The sequence below is a fragment of the Pyrgilauda ruficollis genome, unplaced genomic scaffold (assembly GCF_017590135.1).
Source record: "Pyrgilauda ruficollis isolate IOZ18807 unplaced genomic scaffold, ASM1759013v1 scaffold23, whole genome shotgun sequence".
NCBI classification, from domain to species: Eukaryota; Metazoa; Chordata; class Aves; order Passeriformes; family Passeridae; genus Pyrgilauda; species Pyrgilauda ruficollis.
Genome location: NW_024522539.1, coordinates 5452226 through 5470329, shown reverse-complemented (window position 1 = coordinate 5470329; position 18104 = coordinate 5452226). Strand labels below are relative to the sequence as shown.

The window sequence follows — 18104 nt, the reverse complement described above, 5'->3', positions numbered from 1 at the left end:
GCACAAACCCAGCACCCCAGGACAAGGTGACTGCAGGAGGGGAGATGGCTGGTCCTCCTGTGACATGGGACAGCACGGGCAGAGACCCTGGGGATTAATTTAAGCTGACAGCACGGACTGAGTGGGCATTGCTGCAGCTTTGAGCTTGGCAGAGGCTGGGCAGGGGCTGGCAGCTCCTGCTGCTGCCCTGACAGCAGTGACCCCTCACTGCAGCTCATGCAACCTGGCACTTCTCTTCCTCCCACCACCTTCCTTTGTCCCTCGTGTGCTCTAGGTGACAGCCTTGAAGGCTTTAACATGCTGGGTTTCTGTGTGAGCAGCTGGCTGGGGGCACCTCTGCTTTGTCTTTGGTTATTAATCCAGCCAGGTCCCAGTGCCAGCAGCCTGGAGGAATTAGTTTGCACCCTGCATTTTAAAAATGAAGGTGAAGTTGCTTCTGACCATACCAGTTTATTCTCTTGGCTGAGCTGTTGTTGGCTGGTGTGGTTTGCCTTGCCTGGGGATGGGGGTCTCTGGGAATTTTTTTTGCAGCTCTCGTAATTTCTCCAGCTCCTGAGAAATGCACAGAGAAGGGAGCTTGAGAATTAAAAAGTTTCCAGATAAGGAACTTGAGGGCTGAGATAGCTGTGATGAAGTGCATTATGAATGCACTGAGATGCCAGGCAACACCCCCAGAGAGATTAGGAGGGTGAGCAAAGCACCCAGATGCAAATAAACTCCTTCGTGGGCCATCTCTGAAGTGCAGTGACACCAAGACTGGTGCTGGCACATCTCTGCTGAGGTGCTCCCCTCACCAGGCACATGGGTCCATCACCAATGCCTTCCCCCAGAGGGAACAAGCTCTGCTCCACACTGCTCAGTCTGTCCCTGCTCCCTTCAGAAAACCATTTACAAGGGTTAGGGGACTTGTTGTTTTTCCCAAATGTTGTTGTTATCCCAAATGTGAAAGTACCTAATATGTTCTTATTGTCTAATTTACAAATGTTTTGTGTTATCTTTGCTGCTTCTTTGTCTGGATTATCCTTGTGTCCCCCTGCCTTTCTGCCCTGGATAATTGAAAGTTGGCGTTGTGCCTGTAGCATTCCTGTTTCAGGGCCAAAATGGGAGTGAAAATAAATGCTTCTAAATACTGTATTGAAACAAATAAGTAATTTACTCATAATAGCTCTTCTCCTGGCATTACACTAGCAATTTCATGCAGGTTTTTTAGAAGGAACAAACAGTTGTGAGATGCTGGAAGATCCACACAGTGTGAATATTTGTGATGTGTGTCTGATGGGGAGAAGGGCTTCACAGATGTGGAAAAGTGCTCCTCCTTCTGTAGAGGGACTTTATCCAGCAGTGTGTGACAACACTCGTTTCATAGATTTGCTGTCCCTAATGTCTGAAAATTCTGTCTACCAGGATTTTAGCTGGAGGTGGCAAAGACAGAGTTGCCCATGAGGAGGAGGCAGGGCTGCTTTACCTTGTGCTGTTGAGTAAGACATCTTTTAGAGCAGCCAGCCGACCAAAACACAGCATATGTCCACACTGTCTTCTCAGCTCAATAGAAATCCTTCAGCATTATCACACCTCCATCTGTTCATTTTCCTGAAGAGATATGGAAAAGCAAAATGCATTTAGGGTGCTCTTTTGCTTGGAGCATTCAACACAGAGACTGTCCCTATCTATTTGGCATCACTAAGGTAATACCATCTTACAGCAGACAAGCAGAACAACTTGCAGTGAATAACCAGAGCCTGGTGCTAATCTTCTCTTTTCTCTCTCCTTGTAGGGATCCTGTTTACGATGCTGGTATTTGGGCCAGCCTGTGGATTTATCTTGGGCTCCTTCTGTACCAAAATCTACGTGGATGCTGTCTTCATTGACACAAGTAAGGAGAATCTGGGTTTGGTTTCAAATCAGATACGCTAAATTTTTATCATCAGGACAAAAATGTTGATGCTCATAAGCAGGAAACTGTCATTCCATCTTCAGTGCCTCTTGAATGTATGAATGTCACTTTTGGTAGGGTTTTAAGACTGGGATTCAAAAGGTTTCAGCTCTGTTCTGACAAGTAACAGATTTGTAATGGTTAAAATGTGTTCCCTTCTGTGTTTTCTACTATGAGGTGAGTTTCATCCCAGCTCTTAAAGGACACCTTGAAATAGCACTATGGCATTGTCATGCCAGGGGAGCTGTGCCCAGACCACAAAATCTGATCTCCCCAGAGCAGAAATCTGTAGAGCTGCCACCCCAGGGTGTGGGGGAACCAGCCAGGTTCTGATGGAGGCACACCAGGAAGATCCATGCTCAGCACCTTCTGCCCATTGCCTTCTTGGGCAATCAGTCCCACAATGGGCAGCATCAGTCCCACAGCATTATTGCTTTTCTCCAAGGCATTAAATAATTATTATAATTAAATAATTATTGCTTGTCCCACAGCATTATTGCTTTTCTCCAAGGCATTAAATAATTATTGCTCACCTTGACTTCACTCGGGTTAAAGCAGATTGTTTGCAAATTGTCCTTTTGCATATTGTCCTTTTGTTCGTTTACACCAAATTCTGCTTTTTTTTGGTGCCTGCACTGTGTGTTCTTCGCCATGAGAGGGCAACATGCAACAGGCTGTTCTCTGCTGCTCCCCGTCCTCTGCTACCCACGGCAAACCTGGGGCTTCATTCCTTTCTTCGATTTCCATCTGCTTTTTCCACAGTTCTCAGCTCCATCGGATCCCACAGACCCTTATGCAGGGTTTTTTTCCCTTAGAGGAGGGTGTATTTCAGCCCTCATTTGGATGGAGCTGAACCTTGCAGGGCTCAGAACAGAATTGTGCAAATCTGCAAAAATGTTACTGCCTTTTTTTGATCTCATATGCACGTGGCAGCTGAAGAAATGTAAATAATATCAAAAGAGAAAGAAGTAACTTTTGGGATGGCTGAGGCATTTGGCTGCAGTTTGGTCAAACACCACATGGCCCTTTTTCATTCCTTGGCTTTACCAAAGTCTTGTTTGGCAGAGGAGCTGTTTGAAACCTGTTAGATATTTTACCATTTAGTATAATTTATACTAAAACATGAAAGTACAGAAGAAAATATTTTCTCTCCCAGTAGGTGAAGCTGTAGAACTCCTCACCATAAGGTGCTAAAAATCTCCAAATGGATTTTAAAGCAATTGGACAAGTGTATATATGAAAAAAAAAAAATGAACATGACACCAAATCTAGCTTAGGAAGCCCTCAAGATACAAGAATAATATATGCTGCCTTTATTCCTGTAGGCTTTCTGGGCAGCTGCAGTTGGTTGCCATCAGAAGCAAGATGCTGACCTAGCTAAAAAATCAATTTGATGTCTTCTGGCCATTTTTAACATAAGACAGTGCTCAGTATTTGCAGCTCAAAAAGCCCCAGGCAAATACTGAGCCACAGAGAAGAACTGCAGAACATTACTGCTGAGCAGCCTGGAAGGGCTGTGGCTCAGCCACTTTCCAGGGAGGCTGAAGTGCTCCAAACTCCAGGTCCAGCTGGCTTTGGCCGTGGTCAGTCACTGTCATGCAAAAGCTGAGGCACACATGGCCTCTGTTTATTTTTGTATGGGAAAGAATTTCCACTTTGCAGCTGGCTCTGCCTTGGAGCTCGGGGTGGCATAAGGAAAACAAGCTCCAGGGAGCTGAGCCTTGTCCTGCTCCCTGTTTTGGGCAGGTGTGGGATGCCAGGGCATGCTGCTGCACTGCCCACCACCCAGCAGCTATTTTAGGAAGGGAATATGAAGAAAATTCTGATTTGCCTGACTCTTCATGCTGTTGTGTTCCCAAGAACCTGAAAAAAATGCACTTCAGGCAGGAGGAAATAACAGCAGAAGAATCCAGTCCCTCCACAAGACTATTTTTCAAACTTTATCTGTATTTGAGAGCTACGTGTTATTTTCCCTAAGGAGAAAAGAGTTTCCTTCTTTCTCTGCTTGAGAGACAGCTTGATTGCCTCACTTGAGACAGATTTTTCAGAGTGGCAGTAACCAGACAGTCACCATGAACAGAGGAGCTTGTTATTCCAGCCATGTGGACCTGGGTCTCCTCCAAGAATCATCTCCAGCACTGAGCACCCTTGTGGCTGTGGCAGCAAGGCACTTAGGAAAACAGTTTTTCCTCTCCTGCTGTTTATTTGTATTTCCTCACACTGACTCCAGACCCTTCTTGGGCCTTACCTCTGCTGAGTGATGGCATACAGGACACTCTGGCCTTTTATTTTGCTTTTCATCCTTTTCTGATTATTTCTGTTTTTTTCTGAGTCCATTTGATGCTGTGGGTGGGTTTCTTTTTCAATATTTGGGACTGTTTCACCCTCCACACAGTCATAGTTGCCCTTAAGGCCCAAATGCCAACCTCTCTTTTGCTGAAAAGAGAATTGAAAGCAGAGGGACCATTGAGCTCCTGGAAAAACAAGGTGATAAGCAGGGTTGGAGGTGCAGTGTCCTTCTCTGTGCAGCTCTGTGCCAGTAGGTGCCAGGTGAGTGTGACACACTGGGACAGGGATGCCCAAAACCTCAGTGCCAGCACGGGGGACACTGATGTACAGCAGCTTCCTAGAGCTGGCAGAGCCAAAAACACCAGGGAGAAGCTGTGATTACAGGGTGTTGCAGAAGCTGGGGTTCTTCTATCCATTTGGATAGAGGAGGTGACGGGAGCTGGTCCTAAGGATCTCTTGGATACGAAGGACACCGTGCACTGGTGGCTCACACAGTGCAGCTGTGGGGTGCCCTGTGGGCTCCCACCTTGGGCCTTGTGACCCTCACCATCCAACAAAGGCCCCTGCAGCCACCCTGCAGCCCATGGGATCCTTCACATGCCTTCCCCTCCCTATCACAGCAGTCGGGTCCCCGGCTGGGTAATAATTGGCACAGACTCCATGTATTACAGAAGGTTGATCAATAATAACCTTTATTAAGAAACCCATTTCTCTTTTATAGATAGTTACTGTATAGGCATACTTGAATTTACAAAAGAAAATATTTTCTCTCCCAGTAGGTGAAGCTGTGGAAGTCCTCACCATAAGGTGCTAAAAATCTCCAAATGGATTTTAAAGCAATTGGACAATTGACGGTCTTTTAATTAAAACACCATCACCATTGGCTAAATAGCCATGTATTACAGAAGGTTGATCAATAATAACCTTTATTAAGAAACCCATTTCTCTTTTATAGATAGTTACTGTATAGGCATACTTGAATTTACAAAAGAAAATATTTTCTCTCCCAGTAGGTGAAGCTGTGGAAGTCCTCACCATAAGGTGCTAAAAATCTCCAAATGGATTTTAAAGCAATTGGACAATTGACGGTCTTTTAATTAAAACACCATCACCATTGGCTAAATAGGAATCCACCCTTTGGTAAACAAATCTCCATAACAACACATTCCACGTGTTCACAATATCAGGTGTAGCAAGTGAAGATAAGAATTGTTTCTTTTCTCTTGATCTTCTCACAGCCTTCCCCAGCGCCATGCCTGGGGGAGTTTCCTGTTGCCCTCTGTGACCAGCCAGGGCTGCTGCCACAGCTCCCCATGGCCAAGCCGTGACTCCTGTCTGCTCCCCCCACAGGCAAGCTGGACATAACCCCGGACGACCCTCGGTGGATCGGAGCGTGGTGGGGAGGCTTCCTGCTCTGTGGTGCCTTACTCTTCTTCTCGTCCCTGCCCATGTTCGGCTTCCCGCAGTCGCTGCCGCCGCGGCCGGAGCGCGCCGGGGAGAGCGAGCAGGCCATGCTCCCCGACAGGGACTACGAGCGGCCCAAGCCCAGCAACGGGGTCCTGCGGCACCCGCTGGATGGGGACAGCAGCACCACCTGCTTCCAGCAGCTGCGAGGTGAGGCGTGCCCTGCAGCAGCTCCTCTGTCCCGACAAAAGTCGCCCAAGAAATCAGTAGCCTCGAGTTGCAGTCCTTAGCTTCTGTTTAATTATCTCTGGCATTGCCCGCGTCTGAGAGATTTTGTTCCACTTGAAAGCTTTGGGTTGGTGGGGGTTTTTTTTAAGCTGCAAAGCTTAAAAAGAGCTGGGAGTTGTTTAGCCTGGAGAAAAGGAGACTCAGGGGTGACCTTATCACTCTCTACAACTCCCTGAAAGCTGGTTGTAGTCAGGTCTCTCTGTAGTTGGTCTCTTTCTCCAGGCAGCAGCTGAGAGAACCAGACGACACAGGCTCAAGTTGCACCAAGGGAAGTACAGGTTGGATATTAGGAAAAAGTATTTTACAGAAAGAGTGATAAATTTCTGGAATGGTCTGCCCGGGGTGGTGGTGGAATCACCATCCCTGGATGTGTTCAAAACCAGAATGGATGTGGCACTGGGTGCCATGGTTAGTTGAGGTGTTGGGGCATGGGTTGGACTCGGTGATCTTGAAGGTCTCTTCCAACCTGGTGATTCTGTGAATTCTGTGAGAAATGCCTGATGGTCCTATGGAGTTGCTAAAAAAAATTAAGGGGAGCACAGTTGCCAGAGCAATCTGTGAACTTCTCTCCAGTGTACTGTCCTGCTGCCCTCTGCCTCCCAAAACGGAGAGCAAGCCAGCAAGGGCACTTAAAAGAAATTGGGAGCTCCCAGCACCTGAGCTTCAGATTAGTGCAGTTCCGGATACAAAACAATGAGTGCTGGGCATCACCACAGCTCTTAACCTGAAATGGAAAGAGGGAGATACCAGCCCAGAGCAGCAGCAAAATGGCAGGGCAGAGCATGGTTTGTCGCAAATTAGAGAGAAAACCTCACATCATATCCTGCAGTGATGGAAATGGAGGTGACTCTAAAGTCAGCTGAGGATCCAGCATTTTGTGGGAGAGTGTGGGCAGATATCCTTTCTCTAGGCTGTACTGGAAAATCCTTCATCTGAGAGGGTGTTTCTGTAGCACTGGTGGCTGCTTCCCACTCCCTGTTGCCGTGGCAGAGCAGGTTTCATTACTGCCTGATGCATTTAGATAAATGAGGACAAAATCACTTACTCCCTGTGCAGTCACCTTAATTGGGAGTTGAATGAAGTGCGGGTGGGAAGGAAAAAGAGACTTTGGGGAAAAAAGTGTTGTCTAAATATATAAAAATGCCTTGAATAGTAGATGTGGTTGTTCATTAAGAGAAGGTCAAAGAAGTGAAATTTTGACTTGATGAGGAAATTCAGAAGAAAGGTAAAGGGATAAATTGGTTGAAACTCAGTAAAATTCATTTCTTCATCCTTTCATCCTTGTTGCAAGGATTTTCTCTTGCATGGGCTTTTCCTGTTATATGTCCGTATGGATAGTTCTGTGGCTTTTTTTGTGTACACATCAGAGTGTCTGCTTCTGGCCACTGAGCTTTTGGAGTGGGCACTGGAAATGTTTGCAGGTTTTCATATAGAAAAATGAAAGAATGTGACGTATCCCTGCTGCATGGAGGGGCAGCAGTTCAGCCTGAGGATGGTGCTGAGCATCTTGCACACAGGGAGGCTGTGGGGGGTTCACTGAGCATCTGTTGCTCATTGAAGTAGAGAAATTAAACTGCCACATCCATATGCTTCAAGTATTGATTACATCAGGAGGCACCACAGGCCTGCACGTTGGTCCTCTCACTGCAGGTAACCCCATTTCGGATCAGTCAGTATTCCAGGAGCCTCTTTGGAGATGGACTTTGAAATAAAATTTACATGACATCAAATAAGATGAGGGATGACCTTTTTAGTTATTCCTTTGAGGCTGTCACAGATGACACGGTGTTGGTAGCTGACATCTCCTTTCAGATCCCTTGCCATGTTGTCATAGTCAGAATGTGGTCAAGAGTCGTGTTGCTGAAGTGAGGCAAATGCACCTCATCATTCCTGATGAGCAGTGTTTCAGGTGATGGTTTAATCTTTCTGTGTGTCTACATTACTTTGGTAGCAGCTGAAATATCTGCAGGCATTCTTTTGTTGCAGATCTTAGTCTCCCTAGTCTATTTGTTGACTCTTCTTTGGAGAAAGTTAAGACTTAGGCTTTTTCCTAGGGTAAAAAAGGCTCTTAATTATATACAGAGGTTAAAAATATGTATGTGCATGCATAGTCATGTCTTCTGTCCTGATATGTCCTTGGGTTTTGCATGAATTTGTGATGCTGAACAGAATCCATGGAATTATAAAACAGCATGAGTTGGAAGGGACCTTAAAGATCATCTAGTTCCAACCCCCCTGCCATGGGACACCTTTCACTAGGCCAGCTTGTTCAGAGCTCCATCCATTCTGGCCCTGAACACTTCCAGGGATGGGACAAGCACAGCTTCTCTGGGCAGCAGCAGAGGATTTGCCTGTACAGGGGGTTGGGACTGGAGATACTTCTTGGGGTTTTTGTGGCCATGAATCTGACTCATTTTTAGCAAGCCTTGTCTCTGTAGCTTGTCCTGGACAGAGCTGTTCCTGCTGTAAGTCTGTGTCTGCATGGAGGTGTGGATTGTCCATCTCTTGTGCAAGTGTGGGGAGGAAGAACTGTTTCTCTGGATTGATAATGCAAACACCCTCTGCATCAACAGCACATCCTCAGAGGATGCACTGCATCTCCTTTTTGGCTACTGAAGGAGCTTTATTATTTTTTCTTACATTTTTTTCCAAGCCTTACATGATGACTGCCACAAGAGAAAGGTCATGGTAGGAGAGGGAGCAGGGCAGTGTCAGCTGGGGACATGCTCTGAGCTGGGTCATAGCTGTCAGCTAGAGACGTGGCACGGCTGGCGGGTGGGAGGATGCTCCAGACACCACAAGATCTGCTGAAAGTCAGTGAGATGGAGGGCTGGCTGAGATTCCTTGCCTTTCTCCAGCCTTAGCACACAAAAAAAAGCCAGGACTAATATAAAAGGAACATGCTCAAAGTATCCATCTTTTACATCTCTGTCAAAGTCTAAGCAGGAGGGAGGGCCCAGCTTTTGGGAAGCCCTGGCATCTCTTCCTGTGGGGTATTTTCATGCCAGGAAAGAAGCAGTCTTAAGAGGAGCTCTGTACTTGAAATGAAAGTGGTGCCTTTGAACAGCACGAGGTGAAGAGGCAATCAAAGGCAGTGGAGGCAGCGGGGGACTCAGCACAGGAGCACAGCAGCTCAGGCAGGAAAGCTTTGGGACAGTCCTGGGAGCTGCTTCCCATGGCTAAACTGGCACGTGGATGCTGCACCGCTTCGCCTGATTAGTATTTCATTTCAGCAAAGCAAATCCATTTGGGAGCACGGAGAAGTGAAGGATTAACAGCAGTGGAAGTCTGAATAAATGCTGCCATGGCTCTTTGCTCCCGCCTGGCAGGGTTGTTCCAGCCCTGTGCTCTCCGTGTGGCCCGTGAGAGCACTTCAGGCATGGGCTGGGCAGTCCCTGCTCTTCTGGGGGCACAGCTTTGCTTTCCTACCTCTGCTCTGCCTTGGGGACCTCTCTGCTCCTCAGGCCAGAGAAGATGCTCGGCTCTGTCAGGGCACCTGTGTCCTCTGCTCGAGTCTGTCCACATCTGCCCTCTCACTCGCTGCCTCTGACACATCACCTGCTCTGCTCTGGGACGTGCTTGGAAACAGTTCACTAAAACCCTTCCTTTTTTTCACACAGAAACGTCACATCTATCGAATTGAGCGGCCAGTTCTGATGAAATTTGATTTCAGAATGCTTCCTCCGCATGATCTTTAGCACTTCTGAAACATTCTGCCCTGAATGCATTCTGTTTTGCAATGATTTAAACCAAAAATTCGTTACGTTCTGCCGCTCTGTCTAGCAAGAGAGATTAAAACCCTAAAAGGATTGAAATTGATATGGAATCCTCCAGGTTTGGAAAGAGAAGCTCATTCACAAGGAATTAAAAGAAAACTCACTGTGGAATTAAATGAATTTCAGATCTGCAAATTCCCTAGATTTGGAAACATTTTGGTTTCTTTCCAGCTTCATTTTCAAGAGTGTAGGAGAGCTGGGACGTACAGCTGACAGCTGCCTTGTCTTCTGTTCAGTTCTGTCCTGCTCCATGTACCAATCTGCTGAGTACCTAGGGAGGGAGCTGCTCTGAATCTGGGATTTCTCTCCCAAAAAGTGCTCACTGGGAGCATAGTGCTAGGCCAGAAGCTCCCAGCTGTGCAGGGAGGACCTGGACCATGGGGAGCCTGTAATCCTCAGTGGGAGTTCATAGGATTGGGCAGGATTAAAGGCTAACAAGAATAGTTTTTTACTCCTGAGTTCTCATGACTGATTGTGACAAGCTTTCGGAGAGGGCTCTGTCTATAGCTTCATTCACAGCCACAGCAGTGAGGCTTTGGCCCAGGTTTAGACTTTAATGCCTTTTTGGATTTGAGTCTTGTTCCCCTGCAAACACCTTAAAGGCTTGCTGAGAAGTCCAAGTCTTAGGTGAGAAGGTGGTGATCATAAAAGGCATCAGGTTCCATCAGTCTTTGAGTTTTCTCTGGCTTGTGTTTCATGAGGGTGCAGATATTGTCAGGTTTATCTTTGCTGTTTCCAAGCCAGCGTCTTGTTGTCAGCACCATTAAAAAATTCAGAAAGGCCTTCAGCCTGCACACCTCAGGGCCAAAGCTGAGCAGCAGCTGAAGGCAGGCAGAGCCTGTCTCCAAAAAATGCTTTTCCATGATTTCTGTGTCACAGGTGAGGGAGGTTTGTGTCCCCCTCTCAAGTTGAGTAAAGGTGGTTCCTGCAGGGAAGATGATGGACTAGGAGGACCTGCTTTCCATGCTTGAGTATGTAACTGCTGCTTCAAGCTTGCATCTTGTCAGGAAGGCTTTTTTGATTTATGTGTCATGCTTTTCCCTCATATCCATTATGATAATTTTGCCAAGGCCACATGGAACCTCACCTGTCTTCAGCACCTCTTGCCTTACTCCATATTCTCTTTTACAGGAGCTACCTCTTTCCAGAATATGTTCTATTCTTGCTGCCTGTGCTGTTTTCTTCATCCCTTTTTCCTCAAGCCAGGTGGAGATTTTGCCTTTTGTTTTCTCTTCAGACCTGAGGCTTGCTGCTGACATGGGTAGTAGAAAGTCATATTTTGGCTCAATACTACATTTTGCCTTTCCCTTACCACTCTGTCCTAGGTGGACTGGGCTGTAAACCTCCCTCTAATTTATTACTTTGCTTTCTGTGTTCTTCATCTTTACTGCAAATTGAAAACATGTCTCTGTAGGGTGCTCCAACCAGAAACAGGGGCCTTGGTGATTGTAATGTTCCAAACAATTCATTTCAAGCACCAACGTGATGATTATAGTTTGTCGTTTCTGGAGAGTAGTTAAACCTCGTGTAATGAGGTTGCCAATTATCCCCGCTACTCCCCGATGTGCAGTGACAAATCAAAGCTACTTGGTGTACATAAGTGTGTGCATTTGTCAAGCCCCTGGCCTGTCATCCGCAGAGGCCCCATGGAGGAAGACAGGGAGGGGGTTTGGATGCCTTGGCATGGGTGTTGTTTGAGTGTGAAAAGGTGGGAAATCAAGGGGTTGGTGGGGGATATTGGAGAGCTTGGGGACATCCACTCTATCCCTCCCAGCCTGTGGATGAGCCTGTGACCAGCACTGCACATGGATGGTCTGAAGAGTTGGGATTAAAGTACTTTTCACTACTTTTCAGCAGTGAAAAGAGGCGTTGTGCTCTCCTCAGTGCATCTTGCCAGGGCAGTGGGAATCGCTTTCCTGCCGCCGTTTCTGGAGCGTATCGGGTGCGTCAGGATGAGGATGGCAAATGAGCTCGTCCTGCTGGGAGTGGGAGGCTGAGTCTGCCTGTGTGCCGTGTCTGCTGCAGCTTGTGGGTTCTCCAAGTAGATTTTTGAGACTCTCTGGACTCCGAAAGACTTTTCCCGCTTTGTAAAAGGACTTCCTTTGAGCTTTGTAGCAGCAAAGGGCTGCTCCAAAGTGTTCAGATAACCTTTGGGTCCCTAAAGGTGCAGGGTGACATTTACCATGACACCTTCCTGGGTTGGCTCCAGTGGAGAAACACCATCCGTAGCTGTTGTGTTCCCCAGGGCTTCACTGTCCTTCATCAGGCATTTCCATTCCTACTCCATACCCAGCACCATATGCCAAGCAGCTGAAAGCATGTCACTCTAGTCCATGGAGAGATTTTTAAACTTTGCTGCTGACTTTTTACCTTTTTCCCAGAGGTATTTCACCCCAAGAACTGACACAGATGAAGCAGCAGCCGGTGTCAAATGATTGATCTTAGCAAATGGCAGTAGCAAGATGAAAGGATATTCAATTCTATAGGGAGACCTGTGTTATTTCCCTTAGAAGATGAAGGAGAATGAGCTGACCCTGGCTGAGGAGATGGTGGAGGCTGCCAGACTCTGCCTGAGTTGTCTGTTCACTCTTTGCACTGGGTCTTGTGTCCCACATGCCTGTTGGTACAGAGTCCTGTTGCAGTAGACAGTGGTCAGACATTCAGCAGAGGATAGGATCTGTCCCAGAAAACTCAGAGGAATGAGAAGCAATGATCATGGAATCAAGGAATCACAGAAGGATTGGGGTCAGAAAGGACTTTAAAGATCATCTTGTTCCAGACACCTCACCATGGACAGGGACACCTTCCACTAGACCAGGTTGCTGAAAGCCCATCCAGCCTGGCCTTGAACATTTCCAGTGGCATCCACAGCTTCTCTGGGCACCCTGTTCCAGTGTCTCACACCCTCACAGTAAAGAATTTCTTCCTTATATCTAATGCAATCCCTCCCTCTTTCAATTTAAAACCATTTTTTGTTGTCCTGTCACTACACACCCTTGTCAAAAGTCCCTCTCCAGCTCTCCTGTAGCCCCTTCAGGGGATGAAGTGCTGTGACTTGGAGCCCTGCACTGCCAGACAAGGCACTTACGAGGGGTTCCTCTGCAGTGTGAGATGCTGCAATAACTCTGTGAATTTGTTGTTGTCCACCCCAAGCACAGAAGATGGATTTTGACCTTGGTAGCGCATGATGGTTGTGTGCCAACTTCAGAAATAAATGTCCGCGATCTTTAGCTCCCTCCTGCAAAAGGCAGGCTGTCATCACTATTGTTTGTTGGATAAAGTTAGAGCTAGACCTTAGTGTCTTTGGATTTAAATTGGCACAAAGCTACATCTCAAGGAATCCATTAATCTTGAACAAATTGAACTCCCGAGGCACAACAGTCATTAATACCTTAAATATGGCTTTTCAAGCTCAGTACTGCCAAGTCCACCTTTTCATTTTCTATATTTTTCCTGGCAAGAGGGGGAAATTCTGTAGGTGGCCACCAAAGAACTGAAGGAAGCAGCAGGTGGCTTCTGAAATTTATCCATGTCTGAATTCCCCCATCCCCATTCCTCCCACACAGTATTTTTTCCCCTTTTTTTCTTTTCTTTTTTCACCCGTTCTGCTAAAAATTGCTATGCCTCTTGCACCTTAATTATGTTCAGTAAATCTTTAGGAAGCAGAAATTTTATACAGCTTGGAAAAATGTTTCTGATATAAAGAGACCAGAAGCTGTGAAGTGACCTCTTCCAAGAAGGTTAGATCGAACCTAATTATAACCCTTTTTTCCACTGTCCCCAAGAAAGAGCCAAGGGCACCCAAGCAGAGTCTTGACAAAGAGCTGTGCATTCTCTGCTGAGGCCAGTGCAGAAAAATCCCTGAGGGAAAACAGAAGCCAGCACCAGAGAAACATCATCTGCCAGCCCCTGGTACACCACAGGGAATCTGGGGGATGGATTTTCAAAATGCAAATAGGGGTCCATTGAGGCTTCACTACACTGCTTCAAGGTAATTTTCAAACTTAATGATTTTCACATTTAATTCAGGGAAAAATTAGTCATCAGGTATTGAGACAAAGCAAGGCTCTCTTCTGTACTGGGATGCTCTCCTCTTCAAGCTGTGTTATCTCTACAATAATTAAAATGCTTGCTGGAGTAGAAAACGTGCAATCTGATTCATTAGACAGATTTCCTTTTGTAGGGCGGTAACTCTTGTTTGCTTATGGGAAATTGAGATGGGCTTGGAGGAGAGAGGACTCTAGACACTGATCATTTGGAACGGGAGAGCCAAGGAACCATGAAACCAGAGCCACATGAGTGTGTCCTACACAGTGAACAGCTCAGCACGTCCTCTTCCACCCTCTTAAGGATGGCAGGGTCTACATGGGATGCATTGGCTGTCTGGAGAAGCTTTAGGCTGTGGGAACACACAGACTGACAAGCCTGTCCCAGGCAGGGGGACCCTTGTGCCATGGGTATCCATGGGCCAGGCTAAGCCTGAGAGTTGCAGCTTGCTGAAAACACCCACACGTGCTGCAAGAAGGTGACCATCAGTGAGCAGGGGACCCTTGTGCCATGGGTATCCATGGGCCAGGCTAAGCCTGAGAGTTGCAAGAAGGTGACCATCAGTGAGCGAGCCAGTTTGGAATAGGAAAATGAGTCAAATCTGGATGGCAGGAGAAGGAAAAGCCAGATGTGAGCTGGGTTGCTTTGTGTCTGAAAGCTTGCAAGGATTTATGCTGAATACAGCACTGATGGCACCTGTCAGCTGGCTCAGCTTTGTTCATGGGGAGCAGGTACAGAAAGGAGAAGGGGAAGAAAGAGCACACCACATTTTGACTGACTTCCCTATGAGGGAAACAAAAAGCAATATTGGAAATTTTTCTCATTCTTCCAATTTTCAAAATCATCTGTAAGAGTAAATAATCACAGATGATTTCTTTTTGCACTCTCTTGGTTCTTGAATCTTTAAGTGGCACTGTTTGGGTGTTTCACTTTGTTCTGGTGTTCCCACATTTCAAGCAGCTTGTCTGTGCAGAACAGGAAATTACTCCTGATGTGAAGTGAGCGTACCCTTCAGAAGAGGAGAAAAGCACCTCCAGCACCTCAAGTAAAGTCTACACAAAAACACCTCTCCCTTTTTCCTCTCTTCTAGTGATCCCCAAAGTGACTAAGCACCTGCTCTCCAACCCCGTGTTCACCTGCATCATCCTGGCAGCCTGCATGGAGATCGCGGTGGTGGCCGGCTTCGCCGCCTTCCTGGGCAAGTACCTGGAGCAGCAGTTCAACCTCACCACCTCCTCTGCCAACCAGCTCCTGGGTGAGTAACCAGGGGACACCAAACCTCTGGCCTCCAAGGGGATTTAAAGGTCTTCAGCATGGCTGGTAACTGCTGTCAGCCACGCTGGTTAGGCTGCCCAAAAGGTGACTTGTGTGAGATGTGGAAATGTGTCTGTGAGTGAGGGGGCTGGCCTTCAGCTGTGCCAGGGCTGCCTGGCCCAGAGCAGACCTCCAGCATCCTTTCTCCACTGCATCCTGCTGCCATCACTTCCCCTGTGGCACAGCCTGTTGGGACAGCCAGGATAGGAGGGAGAGCCTTGGAAGCAGTAGAAATGAGCTGTCTGGTTGCCCAAGACTGCAGTTGCTCTCCAAGTGATAGTGTGGCCCATTGAACTGCTTGTCTCATGGTTCTGGTTCCCCACACTCCTGCAGTCCATCTCATTCTGGGTTAGGAAGCCCAGTGTCTCCTGTTAGTCACTGCTTTCCCCTTGGCCTGGAAATGACAAGATTGCAATGGGCACTTCAAGTACCTGAGTTAGTGCAGCTTGGTCGTCTTTCAAATGTCCCTTCTCTCTGACCACTCCATGCCGCCGTGATTTCACGTTCCACATTTCTCAGTGTTCATTTGTTCCCTGTCAGGACACTGATGGCAGAATATTCATTTATTTTCTGCTCCTGCTCATCCCAGGCAGGCCCAGCCGTTTGTTTATGACAGTCTTTCTCTCAGCAGCACCCAATTAAGATATCTGCAAGTTGATCTTGGATGATCTGCAACCACAGCTTGCCAGATGGGCAGCTGGCAGTGATCTGTCAAAAACTGGGACATCAGGAAATGGGTGGATCTTCATATCATAACAAGGAATTTGCAAGCTGCTCTCCTGACAGTTGTTTATTTCCCTATTAAACTCATTGATATCTTCTGATTTTGGCCTGGTTTTCCAAAAGAAACAATCCCCTGCAGTCAGCCTTGCCTCCCCCAGCAACCCAGGAATTTGCTAGTGAATTTTAATACGGCTTGACAGAAGGCCAGAGGTCTCAAAGTTGTTAGGCAATTCCATCTTTCCTGAAAATTAAAGGCTTGGCAAAGGAAAGCAACTTCACTGTTGACCCAGTGGGAGAAGGAAAAAAGCTGTTTGGTGGGAGCTGGCTGGGCAGTCAGCATGTGAGTGCAGCTGGGTGGCCAGCAAAGAGGGGATCACCCATGAGCCAGAGCACATCCTGCTTCTGGCCTGACAGTGGGAAAGGAGACTTGGATACCTCTGTGTTTCTCACAGCAACTTGTTTAAACAAAGTTGTAATCAGATTTCTCACATGGCGTTTAAGGGAGTCTAGAAATGCCAGGACTGGGATTCTCTCCTAAGCCCAGTTCAGGCAGTGAGATCTGGAGTGTAACTGGCAGCAAAGGGATAAAAGCAATCCCAAACAAGCATGGTGTGGTAATTTCTGTCTGTGCTGGAAAGGGAGTCACTTCTGGCAGTGATTTTTTGCATTTCACAGTTAAAGAAAATTCTTTTAGGGAGATTTCATATTTACAAATGCTGCTCCTGCCTACTCTCTGAAGATCAGACTCCTGTGAGTCGTACCAGCAGCGCTCATCCAGAGCCTCCAGACACCTCGAAAAATTCTTGACTTTATTTGCTGCTACTTAGGTCAGGCTGGGCCAAGCTGATCAAGTCTGGCATTCCCTCCAGCCTGGATGAGAACTGGCAGAAGATCCTGGTTCCTCCATGCAAAGCAGCATGCCTGTTTGCATCTGTTCCTTTTTTGGGCAACCCCAGCTTGGTGTTCCTCCAGCAGTTGGGCATTGCAAGGTTTCCTGATGCCAGTGCACAGCTCTGGCTGCTGGAGAGTTCAGCCCTGTCACAGTGTCATTCAGTGGCCCTTGCTAACTGCTTTTTCCTCTTGCAGGGATGACAGCAATCCCGTGTGCATGTCTGGGCATATTCCTGGGGGGCCTCTTGGTGAAGAAGCTGAGCCTGTCTGCTCTGGGAGCCATCAGGATGGCCATGCTGGTGAACCTGGTGTCCACAGCTTGCTACGTGTCCTTCCTGTTCCTGGGCTGTGACACAGGACCTGTGGCAGGGGTTACTGTTCCCTATGGAAACAAGTGAGTCCACAGAGAGTTTCAGGGAGCTTTACCAACATAAATCCATGTTAGTGTCCTCGACAGGCAGTGCTGGCCTTCAGACAACCATAGCACAAGCACAGAGAAGGCAGTGTTTTATGGGCTCTTAGTCTGGCATGTTTCCATGCCACTCACCACTGAGAGACCTGAGTACCTGCAGACGATAACAGAGTTTCACTAAAATCTGAAATTCAGTCAAACTGAATCAAAAGGTGCCAGACCTGAGTCTGTACCCACAGGCACCTCTGTAGCATTGGGTCTGGCAGTAAGGAACATGCACTGCTCTGTACATTGATTTAAGTGCCTGAGGGGAATCTGTAGAACCAGGTTTTAGATGCCTAGAAATACAGATATGGTGAAGAGAGAGTGTTTTTGGCAGCAGGCTCATTTCAATGTGAGAAGTGAGGCCCACATAACCCTGTTTTGTCCTGCACTCGCAGGACTTGGAGAGAGTTATCTGGCATTTTCTTCCTGAGTGCTCCAGTATGCAGTGGCAGCTCTTTAGATGACAACGTCAGCCTGTCAGCTCCTTACAGTATTGCAGAAAAACACAGAACAATCTCCACAGCATCTCTTTCTGTTTCCTTGAGGCTTGAGGTAACAGGGCAGCCCAAGCCTTGCATTAGATTCTCTTTTGCAGGGAGATAGTGGCCATGGCATTTCAGTCTCCAAGGAGAGGCTGCAGCCTGGATTTCTTAGAGCTGGAACCCAGCTTGCCTGCCCACTGCTTTTTTTAATGTGTTTGCCTTAACTATCCCCCTCAAAGGCATCTTTGTGAGGCAACAGCTGGGAAAGCTGGCTGATACCACACTGTCCATTAATTTCTTTCTCTCTTTGTCTTACAGCTCAACTCCAACCTCATCTCTGGACCCATATTCCCCGTGCAATAACAACTGTGAATGCCAAACTGATTCCTTCACTCCAGTGTGTGGGGCAGACGGGGTCACATACTTATCTGCCTGCTTTGCTGGCTGCAGCAGCACGGTGAGTGGCCTTTCCTAGGGACCTGTCACCTGTAGGAAAGGTT

General features: G+C 47.3%; 1 protein-coding gene across 1 annotated transcript in view; it reads left to right on the top strand.

The window, feature by feature from the left end:
* SLCO3A1 (solute carrier organic anion transporter family member 3A1) overlaps window positions 1–18104 on the top strand; it is a 137492-nt gene that overhangs the window by 98665 nt on the left and 20723 nt on the right. Inside the window, exons 3-7 of the mRNA XM_041468890.1 lie at window positions 1775–1873; window positions 5573–5836; window positions 14828–14992; window positions 16861–17059; window positions 17923–18061. Of these exons, the coding sequence (XP_041324824.1) occupies window positions 1775–1873; window positions 5573–5836; window positions 14828–14992; window positions 16861–17059; window positions 17923–18061 (866 nt within the window). The remainder of the gene's footprint in view (window positions 1–1774; window positions 1874–5572; window positions 5837–14827; window positions 14993–16860; window positions 17060–17922; window positions 18062–18104) is intronic.